The sequence below is a fragment of the Spodoptera frugiperda genome, chromosome 20, assembly GCF_023101765.2.
Source record: "Spodoptera frugiperda isolate SF20-4 chromosome 20, AGI-APGP_CSIRO_Sfru_2.0, whole genome shotgun sequence".
In the NCBI taxonomy this organism is placed as follows: domain Eukaryota; kingdom Metazoa; phylum Arthropoda; class Insecta; order Lepidoptera; family Noctuidae; genus Spodoptera; species Spodoptera frugiperda.
This window is the reverse complement of record NC_064231.1, coordinates 1,882,312-1,901,547: the sequence shown is the minus strand read 5'-3', so window position 1 is coordinate 1,901,547 and position 19,236 is coordinate 1,882,312. Positions and strand designations below refer to the sequence as shown.

Here is a 19,236-nt window from a genome sequence, read left to right as displayed (position 1 = left end):
AAAGACTTAACAATATAAAAATACAGAAACAGTCAGTGACTTTTGATGTGATTGTTATTTCTTGGACTAAGGACAAGTGGTTACTATCATTTAATTTCAATGTCGATTTAAGCCGCTTATCCATTCCCAGTCCAATTTATTTATGAATGCTTAACTCTATGGTTATACATCTATAGTCTATGGCTTCTTCCTGAATATAAAAAAATATATAATCTATGGTACTTGTCGAAGGAAAGTCGTTGTGAATAGACGTGTGTGGTGTTACAAAAGTAATTTTATAATTTAGTGTGTTCTTTTTAACTATCAAAAAGTGTTCTCTCAAGATAATTATTAACCTGTTCTAAAATGGCTTGGATTTACCTCATCCTCAGTGTTTTCATAAGTAAGTACACCATTCTATTGAATTCGTTTATTTCATCCGGTTTCAAGTTATCTAATTACCTAGTTAGATTATAAAAAAACAATTATTCGCCCTTTATTTTTTTAATATTCAGTAAAGCGTTTGTTTTATTCAGGTTGCCAGGGACTCCACCCGTATTAGAAGTATCTATTCAAATTAAGAATGTAAATTAAAACAAAAGAATCGATTGATTTTTATCACAAATTCCCTTGTCATAGATTCTCGGAATACAGTCAATACTTTGATTGATTCTAATTACTATTCATTTGATAAAAGTTAATGAGATTTTATGTAGAAATAGAAACTCATTTGTTCTATCGTAATTTGTAATGATTAATATCATTAAATGTTATTTAAAGATGATGTTAAGTACATTTTCCCGCGTGATTTGGTTGCAATCGTCACAATAGAATTTAAATTTAAATTATGAATGAAACATGTTAAGTACATAAAGTGTTTAATCGTACATCATAATATGGATAAATAACAAAGAACTAATGAGAATGGAAGGTATATTATAGTTTAGGCACTGCCTACCTACCTATGGTTTTTTTATAACAAAAAATATTTTTTACTATTCGAGGAAGAGGAAAAAACTTAGATACTGATGATTAGACTTAGATACTACTAATTTTAAGTGCGACAAAATTTTATAGTTTATCAAAACATGAATGCACACAATACATATAAATCCATTCTTAAAATTGTAATAAGTTTAAAACAATATTTAAAAAAGTAAATTTAATGTAAGGAAACCTGGCAGAAATTATATTGATGGAATTTACAGGTACCGCTGTAGCCCAGACAGAGCCTGGAGAGCCTTTCGGAAGCCCCATCACATTACCACCAGAACTTCAAGCCAAAATCAATGAAACTGATGTAGAAAAATACAAGACCGAGTACTTAGAACAGTTTAAGAAGAAATGTGAACAAAATGGTCATCCTGAGTTATTTGAGCAGGCACAGGTAAGTTATTTTCTTCATTTCTGCAACTACTTTCTTTTGTTACCGTCAATAGCTACGAGTAATTACACTGCAATGACCATTATTGTCTCCACTATATAGGCTATGGTACAGTCCTATAAACACATACACTTAGAAAAAAATCTTAATGTTTACGATTGCTGGTTAATTTTTGAACTGCACATTAAGTATTCATGTAGTTTCTTTTTCTTTTCAACTAGTCAACTATACAGCCAGTGTCGAAATAACTATATGTAGTTAATAGTTTACCAGACCAGTAACCAATGCAAAATATACCGTAAAGCAATACAAGTGATAACACAGATTGAGACCGACCTAGGAGATCATGATGCATAGAATGGTGCCCTATGTCTGATATTAATTTTTATTAATAAACTTATGTGAGGAGTGCATAGTTAGGACATTGATTTATTTATACTATAAACATACTTCATGTTACATGTTACTATTACATATAAATACCTATAGCTTATGTATACTTCTAAACTCCAATAAAGAAATCTTTGAGTATGTTAGGGATCAAATAATACAAACCGTAAACTGGTTAGCATTAGAAAAATGATATCTTGCATAATGCTTATTATTTACTCATGATTTGCCTTAGAAGACCCCTTAAATACAGGAATTTCTAATTATTAATTATTGTTCTCATAGATAAAAGAAGATTTTATAATTTTGCCTAAATGAAAACTTTATCAAGTATAGAACTCTACTTGTCTATTTAAGTATGTATTTTGCCAGCCACTAATTGTATATTTTATATAGTTAATAATAAATTAATAATCGATAATAATGTCACTAGTACATTATCTGGTGGCCGAGTTAGCGTTATCTTATTATCATATCATGGGATAATGAGTTATAAATATTTTTAATTGATTTCGACACACACTTTACTAAAGGATTAAAGACAAATTCAAGCACTTTCTTACGAAATGGTTGTCAAATTAATTAGGTTGTATGACTTACGCACGTAACTGTTACGAGTATACTCGAATAGTTTCAAGGTATGCGGGGCCCTATGAAAATGGTCTCTCACCTGATTTGAATGTGGTGATTCCAACTTAATTAATTTTATATATCCCACGATGGTTATAACACAAAAATGCTAATATTTTCATTTACGTTTAAGAGAAGAAAAAGTATTTTAGATTCATCAAACCATGTACTATAATATTGTAGTTATCTTTGAAAACTAAATCGTGACACATCAGTGGAACGCGTGTTATTCATGTAGTTATTGTACTCTGAACTTCGGACTTCATATTAATCCTTGGTATTATAACTTACCTAAACGTTATTAGAATCTAAATTAAATATGTAATTTTTTATGGAACTAAATGGCAACTATTCCACTGTAGAACAAAAAATATAGTCACGCACATCGGATCATAAGTGAACCGCCTTATTTTTGAAATTGGTAAATTTTTTTGCGAGTCCAATACCTAAATCGTCGAATTAAGATTTAAAGTACCTAACTACTTTATTTAGGTTGTTAATGGAAGATTTTAGCTCAGATGGCGTGTGTAACATAATACTACAAGTGATAAATTAATGAATGTTTATGTGAGAAGATAATTACAAGCAACCGGTTGAACCTATACTATACATGTGTATTATAAATGACAACCTTCGTTTGCTCACAAGGTCGAAGTTCCAAAGATCAACGTCAGATAATCCTATAGAAAATTAAAACAAATATTGTTACAAAATATTTTAAAATATTCATAGTCAAAAACTTAACATCGATATAAAAATGATAACTTAGCTATATATATATATACAGTACTGTAATTAAATTGTATTTTTTTACGATTTCTGCCTGTTTGTTCCGGCTAATCTCTGAAACGGCTGGACCGAATTTGACGGTATTTTTATTGGTAGGCAGCTGATGTACCAAGAAGCAACTAAGTTTACTTTTATTTTAGAAAATACACTAATTTCATTTTAATAATCAAATGAAAAAAACCCTAGCTCTATCAGAAGCCAGCCTACGCGGGCGAAGTCGTGGGCAACGGCTAGTTGAAAGTATACCCTTCATAGAGTACTATACCTGTTACCTAGATAATTATCCGTAATAACAGTTTTTTGTACTCTTAAGAATGCCAGGAAATGAATTAATAAACGAGGACGAAAAGTTGCAATGATTGTAGGATTTTTTCCTCAAAAGCAGAACTAAAAGAGGAAATGTATTGTTTGTATCGTTCTAAGGTCTTAATGAAGAAAGCATACTGATATTGTACAGAAGCCTTCATTTTGTCAAGTTATAGTTATGATAGTCGTGCCATTTTTAAGGAGGGGAAAATCATCCAATTATTTCTTCCGCCTTGTTCGACGCGAGAAGGAGTGGCAGACTTTTACTGACTAAAAACTACCACGTTTCTGCTCCTGCCTTTCGAGCCGGAGCCCCGGTAAACCCGCTTGGTAGTCCGCAGCTCAGGATCAGGTATCAGCCCTACTGGGCCTCATCTGTGGTGGTCTGAGGCCCTTTGAGGCGCCGAAACTCGCTAATTAATGCTAAAATCATGGTGGTTATTGAAATCGGTTGTACGCAAGTACCAAGTACCAACAACAGTTTGTGGTTCGGTCGTCCAGATATTTGGAGGCTTCAATTTAGTACCTACTTCAACAGACAGGCAGTGTTTAAACAATATAATTTTACCCATTTTACCTTGACACGTACAAATTGGTTTGAACTTTTACCTAAAAGGTTCGTTGTGTAAACACGTTAAACGTCACTGAAGTTTATTATTGACATTAAATGAAGACTAAAACTCCAAAAGGTCATTGCACTGGTATTTATAAATTCGCTTGTAAATTTTGCAGTTTTATAAGTTTGTACCTAATGGTGTGATATGCCATAAATTGCTCCAAATCCTAAATAAACGACGAGACACAAAAATCAGGTTGTTTTGTGTCTTTTGTTTTGATCGAGTAAGTTACCTATAACACGCATGATATTTTTGTACGAACACAGAAAACAACCTCACTGGTACTGGTAATAGGCATATCTTCAAAAATATCAGGATTAACGTCATAATACCAACAATATAGGCTGTGTCTAAAAAATCCTTTAAAATACGAATACACTATAAATTCACTTGCGATAGATAGATGTATTTTTATAATAACTATCGTGAGGAATATCTTGGAGGGCGCAGCCTACTGGGCGACGTACATCGCTGCGTCTGCGCACGCTACTCATGATGAAGAGTCCCTTTGTGATTTAAAACTAGTAGAGCTTTTCTCCTTTAAAGGACGTGAATAAACCGTGATTTTTTTAGATAAGACAATAAATACTTAAGGTAAATATTAATGTAAACTGTTATTCACAAATATTAGTGTTATTTCTCAGTATCTAATACAATATTGACACATTTACAATGTAAGGACAGCTGTGTTAACACCTAATCCTTGCTTTGCGAAACGATTTTAATCAATAATGACCTTTAATTATCAGAACAGTACTATGATTGTACCAGATAACTGTTGCTCTTGACAAGGAGATAGCATGGTGATATTAATACCCTGTTTTAATCACATATTGTGCTATCAGACCTGTTTTAATCCGGAGCTGTGGACTAACTAGCGGGTTTATCAGGTTTTCGGCTCGAAAAGCAGAAGAAACGGGGTGGTTTTTAGTCAATAAGAGTCTGACACTCTCTCGCCTCGCCCAAGGCGGAAGAAGACATTGGATGATATTCTCCCCTCAAAAAAACCTGTTTTAATCGAAGGATTAAACAAAGATCGCCGTTCTAATCTATTATTCTAAAATCATTTACCAAGTTCCTATTTCCGTACACCAGACATAAATTCTAGACGAAAAAATAGCAAATACAGCAGTTTCGCAGTAACTCTTAACTCGACCTAAGAATTGAACAAGAGAGCCTCTGATCAGCAACCGCATTTATAAACTCCTCCCCTGAAGAGGCTGTCAATACCTATCTATAGATATAAAATATATAAATTAAGTACGTTTTATTTTTTATTTCAATTGAGAAATTCAGATGACTCACAATAATTTCTTAATGATTCACACTCTTGTATCGTTATCAGTCTATATCATTCTGTTAGTATAAGTAAATATCTATAGCAAATATTTGACCATTTGTGTAAACTGCAATTTCTTCTGCATTACCTATAAAATACCTACATCTTAAGGTAGGTATAATATTATTTTTTTAACAAAACCTTATTAGGTTTCCAGTTTGTTTGGTACACTTGGTGCAAAAGTACCTAACTCCTAAACTGCTGAACCAATTGTAAATTTTAATGCATCGATCGATGACCTTGATACGAACCTTGAAGACGGTATTGTCTACTTTTTTGCTTCAAATAAACTACTACTTAGCATAGATTGGCATTCAAGTACCAGGAGGATTTCATTACCAGTACGGGTAGGTATTTACTTAGATATTATAAACTAAATGGCTTTATGTAACAAATAATAACGTAGGTACCTAGTAGTGAGCCAATTGGTGGAAATACCTATACAAAACAACCTATACAATACTTACCTATATTCATAAAACCCAAAATAGTAGGTACCTACTTTAATATAATACTCTACCATTTTGGGTTTTGGGTTACTCACAATTGGTGGTCGACTGTAAAGGGCGGCTTACACTTGAAACCAATCTCAATGTCAATGCAATTTCAACCCTGTAGCTGTTACAATAGCATTCAGAGTAGGTACGGAATATCCAAACTCAATACCATTTCGTTCATTCAATATCCTCACAATACGGATGCGATGGGCGGTAGTCTTGCAGCTCAAGAGTACGAAACAATATCAATGTCGATCGATCGGATTTGAATTCAAGAGTAGGCCCCACCAATTTTCCTCAATTAAGTGTCAAATAAATTATCACGAGAAGGAGAAGTTTGTTGTCAGTCGTGGTATTACAGCGAGCCTTTAGTCATACTTATTTTAGCAGTTACCTACTGGTACTACTTGTCCCTAAACCTGTACCCTAAATACGAGTTTCCTTTATGTTGAACGAAAACGAAACGAGAACGCATTTGGCGCTCTGATTGGCCGGAACGAATGAACCAACCAATAAGAGCGCCGAACTCCGTTTCGATCTCGTTGAACGTAAAATAATCTCGTACTAGGGCTACTGTTCATTTTGAACCTGCAGTTGAACATAGAGAGCCTTCTCTTCATACGATTACGATAGCCTGTAGGCTGTAAAATTAACTGTAAATAGTCAAAACTAGGAAGTCGTAAAGACAACAAACAACAAGAAAGAAATTGGCAGATGTTATTTTTAATAGTTAGTGATAAGACAGACTCCCTACTCTATTCTTGTGTTGAATTATTATTTATTAGTACTTTAAATGAGCTTTTTGATAAACATAATATCGAACACAACATGTGTTTTGATTTTGTTTCTACTGAGAATGTGTAAAACTGAAAACTCATGGTATTAAACATAGTAACATTTATTTTATTCCCTTTAAATCTGTTGGTATTTCAGACACCATAAAACGATGTACCTAGAGAAAATTAGTCTTTAAAATTTAAAGCGGGAAATAACAGTTTCGTACAAAATGTCAGCGTAAAGTTATTGTTTTCGAAATTACCGAAAGAACACTTTGTAACCGTACGAAAGGTCACACGGGTCATCAAACCCTAGGGCATTCAACTTCAGATCACCTTATGACTGAAGTAGGTATTTTTGTTTGCCAACACTTAGGAAGGAACCGTCTCTCAGAATTTATAGCTTTTTGAAGTTGTTTTTTTGCAATGAGTATATTATACGACCCTTATAACAATAAAACTCATATAAAATGGTATGTATCTGTGATAGACAGCGTTTGTATTACTTGTTAATTTTGTCAATTTACACACAAAAACATTAATGAATTAGGTATCCTATTAAATTATACTATTACGCGTCAAAAACTTTTCTAATTATTGGATCTACCCAGCCCTAGCATCTAGCCCGATTGGCAAAAAATATTTAAAAATAATCAGCTATTTTAGAGTTTAACACATACACATAGATTCCGATGTTAGGTAAAATCGTAATAGGTAAATGGGTAATGGTATTGAGTAACTAAAACTGTATATGGGTATACTGTATATGTATAAACCGGGTATAACTGTTTTCAGTATAAATATTTATATTTATTTAATTTCATAAAACCAACAGGTCTAACAAACGTTATCCAGTGTCCTTTTCTTGTCATTTGTAGAAGTTGTTACATAAGTACCTGTCTACGTATAAAATGTATAGGCACACAGATATTTTTAGAGTAGTCCTGTCAGACACATCCTTGACGCTAACGGGCACGGAAATATGTAGTTAGACCTTAACCATGCAGATTTTATTTAATATAGCTTTACGTCTAATGCATGTGATGGTATATTCCTAAAATATCTTGGTTTATGTAACGAAACACCCCGTATTTAGTCGTTTATGTAATGAGACCCATGTATATACCATACAATACAACAGCCACGATTCTAATCTCCGTGCTTTATTAATGAAAATTAAAAACCATCAGTATTTTTTCCGATCCGGAAATGTAACCCGAGATAGGCGTAACTATACCTATACCACATATACTTTGTCATGTACACATAGGTTTCATTCCTACTAGCAAAAAGTATTGTTCGTATAGAAAAAGAAAGAAAGAAAAACAGTTTATTTGCACCGTTATATGCCGCAGGCAATAAGTAAATAATTTAAAAGTAGACAAATAAGCAACATGGCGCAATATAGGTAGAGTTAGGTAGTAGGTACCGTTAGTTCCTGACATTCGTTTCAAAATTCTAAGTAGGTATTTACATAGACAGAGAACCCTTCTCTGGCAAGACAGAAATTCATACAATATTCATTACCTACAGTAGGCATCAATATTATGCCCATTTTTCTAAGCAATATTTTTATTCACATATAGCAAAATCCAAACGCCTTGCTACTGCTCGCCAAATCCTGGGAATTCTTGCTTAAAGTGAGCTCGAGCTTCGTTCCATTAGACTAACGAGGCAGTTAAGAGTATTTATGTGATGTTATACTTATACAGTCGTTTTATTACCTCTTACAGTACTATTTTACATGTGCTTAGGTACATTTTGATAGCCAAGTATAGACCGTTAAAATTATACTTAGGGCTCTTCGTGTCGACATTAGAATTGGGTAGATGACTTATTTTTATTTTTAACATTATTTTAAAATATTACAAATACTTTCGAAGATATATAGATTTTTGAAATATCGTGACGTCACTTCTAGGTATTCGTCAACTCGGCCGCAATAAACTCGACTGCGCGGTCGAGTTGGGAAGATTTAAATCTACCTATTATTTCATTGTGCATCTCGACCGTAGGAACATTCACTATGCGGTCGAATCGACCCGGCTAAGTTTTGTGATTTTTTTTTATTCGTCCTCTCGACCGAGTACAAAATGTACATTTGAGTAAAAATGTTTAAGGCATATCATGGAAATATTTATTTTGTTAGGCCGCTTAAAATGCGTGCTGTGCTAACACAAACATCGTAGATGTTACATTAGAATCACCCTTTAGTTTGGTAAAATGTAGCATTTTAATCATGACCTTACATATGTATATCCTGACTTAGTTAAAAGAGTTTTGCTCTCTCTCGTTGGAAATTTTATCGAAAGAAATGAACCTAATACTCAACTGAGCAATGCCTAATTAAAAAACGTTTTTATCTGTACTTAATTCTAATTTTAAGTTATTTTATATTATATAATATACCCAGAAGAACAAAAATTTAATTAGAAACGAAACACTTTTGTATATCACTGTACAATAATGCTTCATATTTTCAATGTCGGTGCGAGTTGACGAATAAAAGATACGAATAAATAGTTTCATCAACTCGACCACGTGAGTTCGGCCGATGATGCATAATAAAAAAATAATTAATATTTGAATTTCCCGTACGTCGACCGCGCGGTCGAGTTTATTGCGTAAGTTGACGAATAAGTCGTCACTTCTAGGTACATTTTATTCGTAGAAATAACGTATTTTCTCCCACTCCTACACTTTGATTCTACATAATTATTTCTAATTATCTAATTACTTGAATTTGATTATTTTATGACAAGAGAAAAAAAAACTCCTTTTAAAAACTGTAATAGTATTATTTATCTCTAGGTAATATGTATGCACATTTATTATGATTATATTACGGTAATAACTCAACGATAGTTCGACGACCGATTGTCTGAATTGGTTAACGAACGACAAACTATTTTGAACTTTAACCCCTGTACATTAGTTCTTAATCGCTTCATTGTTATTTACTCGCTATGATAAAAGTTTTATTAGATTACTGTTATTTCTCTACATTGGCGTGACACACCCGTTCTTATGATAATATGTATGAGTACTACGAATGATTTGTTTAGTGACTCTTTGTTAATTTATACGTTGGTAAACTATAGACTTAGTATACAATGGACTATAGAATGTACGACAATTTAGTGTTCTTATCTTTTGTGGTATAATTACATGGACTAATAATCTTTAGATCACTTAAAAGGCTTTCTTTTAAGGGGGGAGAATCAACCAATAACTTCTCTCGCCTTGGGTGAGGGGAGAGGTAGTGTCAGACTTTCCTTCCTGTTCCTGCCTTTCGAGCCGGAGCCCCGGTAATCCGCTAGGCAGTCCGCAGCTCCGGGTTTACTTAAAAGGCTGGCAAATCCATACATCGAGTTTAAGCCAATTATTAATTATTTTTTTACCACAAACAAATACTAACAATATCTATTGCACATATCTATTAGCTAAGTGTCCAGCGGAACTAACGCAATTCCGCTTGATTCACATTCGAAAACAATCAATGAATCAGCCAGGCGTTGCATTGGACTATCATCAGCAAAAAATAATAATATATATCCGTTGATATTGTAAAACTATTTCCTTTGACTAAAGTTATGTAACAAAAGATAGGTATATAAACACTGCAACGATATATAAACATCGTCTAGCTTGATGAATATATAGTGTTTACCGTACACGAGCACTCTTGACTTTTGACCCACATTTTCTAATCACGAGGCACTTATTATAAATCATTGATTGATCGAAATTATAAACAGGGTGTAACTATTACGGTACGGTACTACACTAGATAATAAAACGAAGTACGGACTAAACGGCACGTTTGGAATGAAATTGTGCATTTTTTTCAAGTCAGCCAAGCATTTTTGGAATAAAATGTTGTCTGTCAGTGAAGCCATTACTGAATAATAGACGCTCGTATGCTAGAAAAACGTCTTTTAAACATGTCAAAAACACTGCACTAACGTCCAACCTGCTGCAATTTTTAATTTCTATACAAACCGATACAAATATGTGATATCCAAGCATTTCTGATGTTCTGCATTGGGATATTTTGTTTATGAGATTTGTTTATAAATAAAAAATAGGACTTTTCAGAATACCAGAAAATGAACGTTTTTAAGTCTAACTAAAGTATAGTTAAAAACGAATATCTTGAAGAGACTTTTTAACATAAAACCTCTTAAAACATGATTATTTTATAAATCGTCTAACATCATATTATAAATCACCCTATATTTAAATATGACACGCAATAGACCCATATAACCACGAGTCCTATTAATAGTTACATCCTACTCTGATTAGGTATCGCGCGATGGGCATGAACTTTGACTCTACAAATTCTTAATATCATTTACTATATTAACGGACAATGCAGAGGTCCTGCCAAATTGTTTGACCCCGCCCTATTTTAAGTGATTCAAGGTGACCGAAATATCAAAGGGACATTCCTGTGATGTCTCATTTGTTCCAATTAGGTAGTTTTGTTGCTAGGTAGTCAATATTCTTAATTATGTAGTTCTGAACTGTACTGATTGAGATATCAGTTAACTAAATATATTACGATAACCTAGGTGATCATCTTATAATAAAATAGCTGGTCCTGCAAACTTCGTGCCGCTTTAAACATTTTTTTCTCACTTTTTATATTAACCTTTCCTGGACTTTCACAAATAATTCAACACCCAAATTTGTCCAGCCATTGTCGAGTATTGGCGAGACTAAAGAACATCAATCGAATTTTATATACAGAGATAACCTTAAGTATAAATTACCTACGCATAAAATATTAATATTTTCCTAAGTACATTGTAATCGCATAGTTGCAAAAAATATACAACAATGTATAGAGTCTTACGTAGGTCAGTAAAAAATTACTTTTTTTCATAATTATGACTAGTAAATGCAACAAAGTTTATAATTTTACTACAAAACCCTCAACATTGTTCAAAGTACAAAACAATGTCCAAACCGCAATGTTGGTGATTGCTTTAAAATTTCAATAACATGACTTTTCCCCTGTCTGCCAAATGTAGAGTACCCTATATCACAAACAACAGCCGTTCGTTACCTATGAACCTGGTATTATGTAGGAGATGTCGTTTCACAATAGTTTTTCAATACATATGTATTAATTTTTTGTTCTAGTCGGCAGCTACCGACCTCATGTCTTGCTTCAATTCTTTGGTGGACATGGAGGTTCTACAGCAGGAAATTGAAAATGCTAAGCCTACTGGTGAGGTAGACGAAGTTTTCAAAAAGTAAGTATATAAGTAATAGAATTTCTGTTAATCGGATAGTACATACTACTATTTAACCAGAATAAAGTTATAAACTGATCTTTGAATGTAGATCGGTAGATCATGCAAAGCAAGACCATAATAAACTTATTATATCTAATAATATTTATGTACCACGCATATATAAATTTAGAAGAAGATAGAATTAAGTTCACATTTGTTTGATTAGTTTAACTTTAAACTGACTACATTACTTAACTTTCTCACTGTAGATACGAAAGATAACGCAATATTTGTTTGGCCTAAAATGTTTTTCCGGGTCGCACGAGAGATCTGTTGGTAAACAAACAAATGTTATCCAAACTATGAGAGTTTGTGATCTCTAGAAACGGTTAGTAGGTCATAAAATTATGAAAGACAATGAAGTAGTATTGCAGAAGCCTGCAACTAGATACAGTAGTAGAAAATTATAGGAAAACGTGTATTAAATCACGTCATTATTGTTAAATTACAAATTAATGGGTCTATTAATGTAACGAACCTTGGAAGATAATTTATTGGAAGACTTATTGACACTTTCCTTGTGATGCCTTCCTCTTTCCTAATAACTGGTTTAATGATATCGCGTGGTAATGACACGATGCATAATGACATTATTCATTATGCCCTTTTAAATTGAGAGACTGATGAGTCTCACCGTAGCCTGAAGATAACGACGATGCTGCTTACCTACCAATTGGCGACTCCGTAAAAATAGTCAGATATCACACGATATCGATACACTCAATGATACTTTACCATAATCACACTAATAATATATATGTGAAAGATGTTCTCCCTCTGATTGGTTGGTTTATTCGATCCTGCCAATCAGATCGCCGATGTCGCTCACTCTAGATTACTTTAAATGTAAAGCAAACTAATACTAAGGGTTACTGCACAGAATAACCGAGAGCTCTTCTTTCGCACTAATCCAACGAAATATTTTAATCATTTTCCAGATACTGTGCGAAGACACCTCAGTTCAAGAACTGCTTCCGAAACATGACCGAGATGGTGAAGCCTTGCTTCTCAGCTGCTGAGCAGAAAAACTTCAACGTAATGTACAACGTAACGGAACAATTAGCCGACTTCGTATGCTTCAAAGAGGGTGACAGAATTGCACGTAAGTTTAAAAATTTTTTAAATGTGGTCCCACACTAGAATTTTCTGCTGTATCAATTACAAATTCACATATACATCACGCCCAGACTCAGAATAACAATTTGTGAACCACACGAAGAGTTGCTCCGGGCGGGAATATAAGTCTAATTTCTGTATACTCAAACGCTACTCAATTTGAAGACGCTCTCAAGACTAGTTCTGTCACTATCAATTCTTTATAAAATGACAGAGATAGCACGATATTTAAGTACAACTTAAAATTGAGTAGCATTTCAGTATTCAGGCGTAACCCTTGTACACTGCGCCAACCGTGCAATCAGATTAAAATTTTATTCAATCTACATCAGAGAATAAAAGGCGTGATTAACTCGAAAGTCGTCATCTAACAGTTGAATTGTAACATTTCAGTGTTCATAGCAGAAGGCGGTAAGGAATGTTTCCAAGACCAGCAGGACGGCATACAGGAGTGCTTGAGCACAGTGTTCGACAACAAGACGCAGGCGAACATTCAGAACATCTCTATGAGCGGTATCATGGAGCTTGAGTTTAAGGTAATAATTTATATATTTATTCTATAGGGCATTTTTTTACATAAAAACAAAATCAGATTTTTATATCTTACTAGCTGACCCGGCGAACTCCGTTTTACCACCAACGATTTTACCTGTTTTCCTGAATTTTCTTTGTTATAAACCTCATGAAGCCCAAGACCTTTCCAACAACGACCTTGCAAAACTGTGGAAATCGGTTTGTGCGTTCTGGAGTTATAGCGTCAGGAAGGAAAACCCGACTTATTTTTATACTATAGACTAGCTGACCCGGCAAACCTACCTTTTAAACATTCCCTGGACAAATAATTCAAGATCAAAATTAATTTCAAAAAGTATTCATCGTCTCATTCATACATTCATCACACAATTCACAAAATCCACGGGAGCGAAGCAGCAAGGATCAGCTAGTTTTACATCTAAAATCTATATTAAAATATGTATCTCGTATTCTTTACAGGAGAAACAGTGTGACCAGATGACTAGTTTACAGAAGTGTGTAGTCAGCACATTGGAGAAGTGCCCCAAGCCCACCTCAGCCAACATCTTGGACTCGCTCTTCAACTTCATTAGAAAAGCTACGCCTTGCAAACAGTTTATGAAGGTAAACCCTCCTTTATAATATAAATAATATCTACTAATTATATCTGTATTAAAATACTAATAATACAATATAATATAATTTTATAAATATTATAATTACTAATTTTAATATAAGTCTGTCTAATAATAATAACAATGCACAATGGGTTGCTTAAAGTCACACGCAAAAACGTTTGTTTCATTGCAAATTACGATTCAGTGTTATTAGAAATTCAAACTCCTCTGTGTAAAACTTGAAGACTGGCAACATACTTTCTGTAGTTGCCATAGCGTTGATCTCATAGATACCATTAGATGATCCGTCTGGTTACTTAATAAATAAAGTAAATATATAAAACTGTGTATAATCTTATATTCTTCGCAATGTTTTTGTCTGTGACTATAGTCTATACCAAATATACATACCGTATGGAGCAAACACATATGACTTAATTTAAACCATATATTTGTTATAATTTTGGCTAAATAGGAGCGAAATAGGCCCATTAGTTAAACCAAAACGTGTATTATAGCTAATTTGAACACTCTTTACAAATACGGCATATCCGTAACATTCCTAGACTACCTACAGCATTACATCTCTTCTGTGTCAAGGTACGATGTAATTTTCATTTAAGTCATATGAGTGATCTCCATACTGTATATTTTACATAATATAATTACTAATCCATGTATATATGAACCTTAAGTTCTGTCTGCACTTCCACGCACACACAGTAACTGTCTAACCTATTAACCACTAATATACTGCATGTTCCAATAGGCTCCTGAAAAGGCCCCGGCCAGAGGTCGAAACACTGTAAGTTAATATCAGCACCATCATTATACTCATTGTAAATGTCTGTAACAACCGTTTTCTTATAACCATTCTACATTAAACCTTAATACTGAGTGATAAAGTTCATTCTGCAGTAGCATGGAAATCTGGGACGTTTTGGCAGTTAAAAATGGGCTTTATGGCAACGAGATACAATTTTGTTTTGTCTAATAAATGTCTACCTTAGACGATATTTACTAAAATTTTATTGGTCAGACTCCTTCTTTGGTAAATCGGTAAAAATGGTTTCTAGTTTAGTGTAATCTAAAGACTGGTTATTGAAAAAGGTTGCTTATCATTGTATACCTAGCCGAGCGTTAATAGAAAACCGTCTTTATTGAAAGGAAATAAAGTCGGTATTTCTTAGTACGCTGGATTGAATGTATAGTGAATAAATTATTGTTATTATGGTGTGGTTATTATTTTTATTTGCACCATGCACTAATATATTTTATTAAGACCAGTAAGTGTTAAAAAAAATTTGATGAAACTTCATTAAAAGGTAATTTATGAAATGGTTTTTGGTTTAATTTTAAAATCATTGTGAAGTGATATCATGTCTGCTTTTTACTTGTATTCATCTATTTAATTTGAAATTAATAATTCTAATGTATTTTATATTTATTATTTCAGGAAGAGAAGAAAGACGCGCCGGGCGCTGCCTCTGGCCTAGCTGTCACGTTCACAACACTTGTAACGGCTCTAGCTGTATCATTACTCGTCTAAGCATAATACCTATTAATTTATAAACGCTCCTATATTTAACTTTAATTATAAATACGCTATAAACGATTATACCTAAACCAAAGGTACAAATCTTCAGGTCACAAGCGATCAAAACCGCTAGTGCTGCCATCTGCGTAAAAGAACAATGCAAAAGAATTTAAAAGTCCAAATTACCATTACAATGAGAAATATTTTAGATGCCTTTTTTATATACATTTTTTATGACAAGGTCGCATATTTGTTTTTTTTTTCATTTTGATATGTATTTTATTTTTGGGGTAGGCGTGGATTGAACAAAGTAATATATGTAAGGTGTATACGAATGTTGTGAAACAACATTATGCCTAGGGTTTGAGAGACGAAGTAGTAAGTAGAGAACAATATCAATTATTAAGTTGTAATAACTATTTGAAACTAGCTGGCCCGGCAAACTTCTACCGCCTCAAACATTTTTGTCTCACCTATTAAACCTTCCCTGGACTCCACTACAACTACTTCCACACAAATAATTCAAGACCAAAATTTGCCAAACCGGTCCATTTGTTCTCGAGTTTTAGCGAGACTAACTAGATAGATAAGCTCGACTAGTTTCAAGCCGCATCGGGATTCATAGCCACGAATTACGTACAACCGTACGTTATCAATTCGAAATCTATCTTTTTTGGAACAGTTTGTACAATGACGATGACGTCACATCACCTTATGAGCCACAGACCACAAAAACAGTTTCTTTGTTGTCTGATCTGAAGACATTTTGTGGTTGTATAATGATTCACTTTCTTATGATTCTTGAGACAGCAATGCGTTTGTCTGTTATTATATGAAACATGTCGCAGGTTCGACATATTATGAAAAAATACTTTTTGTTGGCTTTTTATTAACTAAAAATCACGGTTTACTCACGTAAATTAATGGAGAAAAGCTGCAGCTGCTCTTAGCATTGGTTTAACTAAACCCGTTTCCACCAGCTATGTTTTGTATGAATGAAAAGATGCGTGCAGGGACTCTTCACCATAAGCAGCATGCGCAAACGTCGCACTTACCGTGATTTTTAATTAATTTTGTATGTCTCACAATAGTTATTATAAAAATATGATTTTGTGATTCGTTAATACTTATTACTTCGTCTCTATTAGGAGTGATAAAGGACAAAAAGGGCTCGAGTTGTTATTAAATATATTTTCAATATAAGACAATCTGCTATTACGTGTAGCTATTTTTTATATTCATTATATTATTATGTATTTTGTCATCATTGGCGTTTCATTTGGCCTGCAAATCATCATGTTAAGAGATATGAACAGCTTTTGATATGTTCCTTTAGTAATAAATTGTTATAATTTTCTATATGTTTTTTAAAGTTATATACTTCATGACTGCAACTATAGTTTATTGTTTAATAATAAGCTGGGTACTCATTTAGCCGTGTAACACATAACGTATCAGATACAGTGCCGGCGTAAGGGCCACTGATACCCCGGGCGAAAATATTGTGGCGCCCACGTGAGAGAAGCAATATCAAGTGTTTATTTTTTGCGGATCCCATCGGCGGCGGTATCGGCGCCCCCCAGAATTTGTCGCCCTGGGCCATAGCCCCATTACGTACGTGCCGGCACGGCACGGCATCCCGCGGCGTGCTGCGGCATCGTGGTATCAAAATAAAGTAACATAAATTCTAAATTCATTGAAATAAGGTTCAAAATAACTTAATTTGTATTACACGGCATGGCACGGTACGGCATCCCGTGCCGACAGTGCGCGCCGGCCTTAAGTGAGTACCCAGCTTTATAGAGCTCGATGGTTTTACAAATACATATAATGTGATCGCCAAGTACATATCGTTCGTTATATTTTCATAGTATATTTGCCAAAAAACGTGGCCAACGAAATCGTGACGCTTAGCTTTAAGTCATAAGTACAGAAGTCTTGCTTTCATAATATTTTTTACCAAAATGTTTCACAGAGTTTAATAAAATTAGAAGAAAAAGGGAATGTTTGGTCCATTTTAAAATATGACCGTCCGAAGAGATGTATCGAGACGTTTATAAACGAGTCCACTGGATAAAGAACTTTAATCTGTAAGGGATAGAGTCGAAAATAGCGTGTAAAGAGAAATCAGCCGCTTATTGGTTAATGCTTCTGTCCATTGATTTTAGGCGTAAGTGACTGTCGGTGTTAGGGTTGGTGTCGTAGTCTTACTGCCGTACTCAGAGACATTTAATAATTAATTAAACTATTCCTTAGTAACGACGTTCCTAAGAACTGGGTTAGGTAACCATTAAATAACTCCGAGTACGGACTGCCGTACTAACTGTAGTAATAGTACTATAATAGGATGTCATAATACAAGAAATACCATTCCTACAATTATTTTTAGCTTTTTAAGAACGTGGTTTGTGATTATATAATGCCTAACTTTATTCAAAGGGCTTAGTACGAGTTGTACGTACGGCGCTCTGATTGGCCCGCTCCAATGAACAGACCAATCACGAGGGCTAAACGTTAAACGTAAAACAAACGTGTACTAAGTCCTCTGACTTGCTATTTTTATATTAGGTTACGCCAATATGTGATGCCAACTATATATTCCGTTTTATATGTAAGTTTTTAATATGACTGGTTCGTATCATCCTGTTTGTTAAGAAGAACTAGCTGTAAGGGAACGGTCTTGTTTACTGTGACCGTTGAATCAAGGTATATTATATTTTTTGCATTAATTTATACATTCCATTATTGTACATTTCCTTTAAAATATTTTTTTTACTAGTAGTTGTGTGAAGGTAGGTCTTTTTATAACTCTATTTCAAATAATTTTGGGTATTTAAACTGATCCGTTTCGTGTTTCATTCAATCAATTTTGATTTCTATGGCATTGGTTTTAAGTAACATTTTAGTGATTCGTAATACCAACTGTTTTCTGCAATATAAGTGTTCCTTTATTACTAAGGCAATAGAAATCAAAATCGATTGAATGAATTCTAAAAATATTTAAATAAATGTCTTTAATTATTTTTGAAATGAAGGAATCAATAATGTTGTGAGGTTTTATATTATTTTATACGTAATCATATTAGTTTATATACTTTATTTAATACAAATTGTAACTAGATCAAAATACAAACTATTGCTTTGTCGACTATTCAATAGAAGCCATATTGTCTATGTCAGGAGTACGTAGATTCGATGTCCGGTAGATAAATAGATATTTGTATATGTTGCTACGTGGTGTATAACCATTTTACAATATTTGCAAATAAATGATGGAAAGTATAATGATAATTTGCTTTATTTCTGTTAGATACTACCTATTTTTTTGCTAAACTTGTTTACATATAGGTTTCGTGGTAGTTTACCATGATTTACAAAAAACTCAACCCAATCTTATAATTTCCAATTCTTACCTTAAATTCCTAACGCCCATAAGGCCG

General features: G+C 33.6%; 1 protein-coding gene across 2 annotated transcripts; it reads left to right on the top strand.

Annotated features, from left to right (window-relative positions):
• Nucleotides 1-211: 211 nt before the first annotated feature.
• Nucleotides 212-19,081, top strand: LOC118281180 (27 kDa hemolymph protein). 2 transcript variants are annotated; one of them, XM_035601738.2, is made up of 8 exons: nucleotides 212-382; nucleotides 1,188-1,366; nucleotides 11,859-11,971; nucleotides 12,952-13,115; nucleotides 13,523-13,665; nucleotides 14,123-14,266; nucleotides 15,029-15,064; nucleotides 15,716-19,081. In XM_035601738.2, exons 1-8 carry the CDS (start codon nucleotides 346-348, stop codon nucleotides 15,806-15,808), a joined length of 909 nt encoding a protein of 302 aa, XP_035457631.2. In that variant the 5' UTR covers nucleotides 212-345; the 3' UTR covers nucleotides 15,809-19,081. The 2 variants fall into 2 exon arrangements, with proteins under 2 accessions (XP_035457631.2, XP_035457639.2); XM_035601746.2 differs by lacking the exon at nucleotides 15,029-15,064 and having other exon boundaries at nucleotides 213-382.
• The last annotated feature ends 155 nt before the right edge of the window (nucleotides 19,082-19,236 follow it).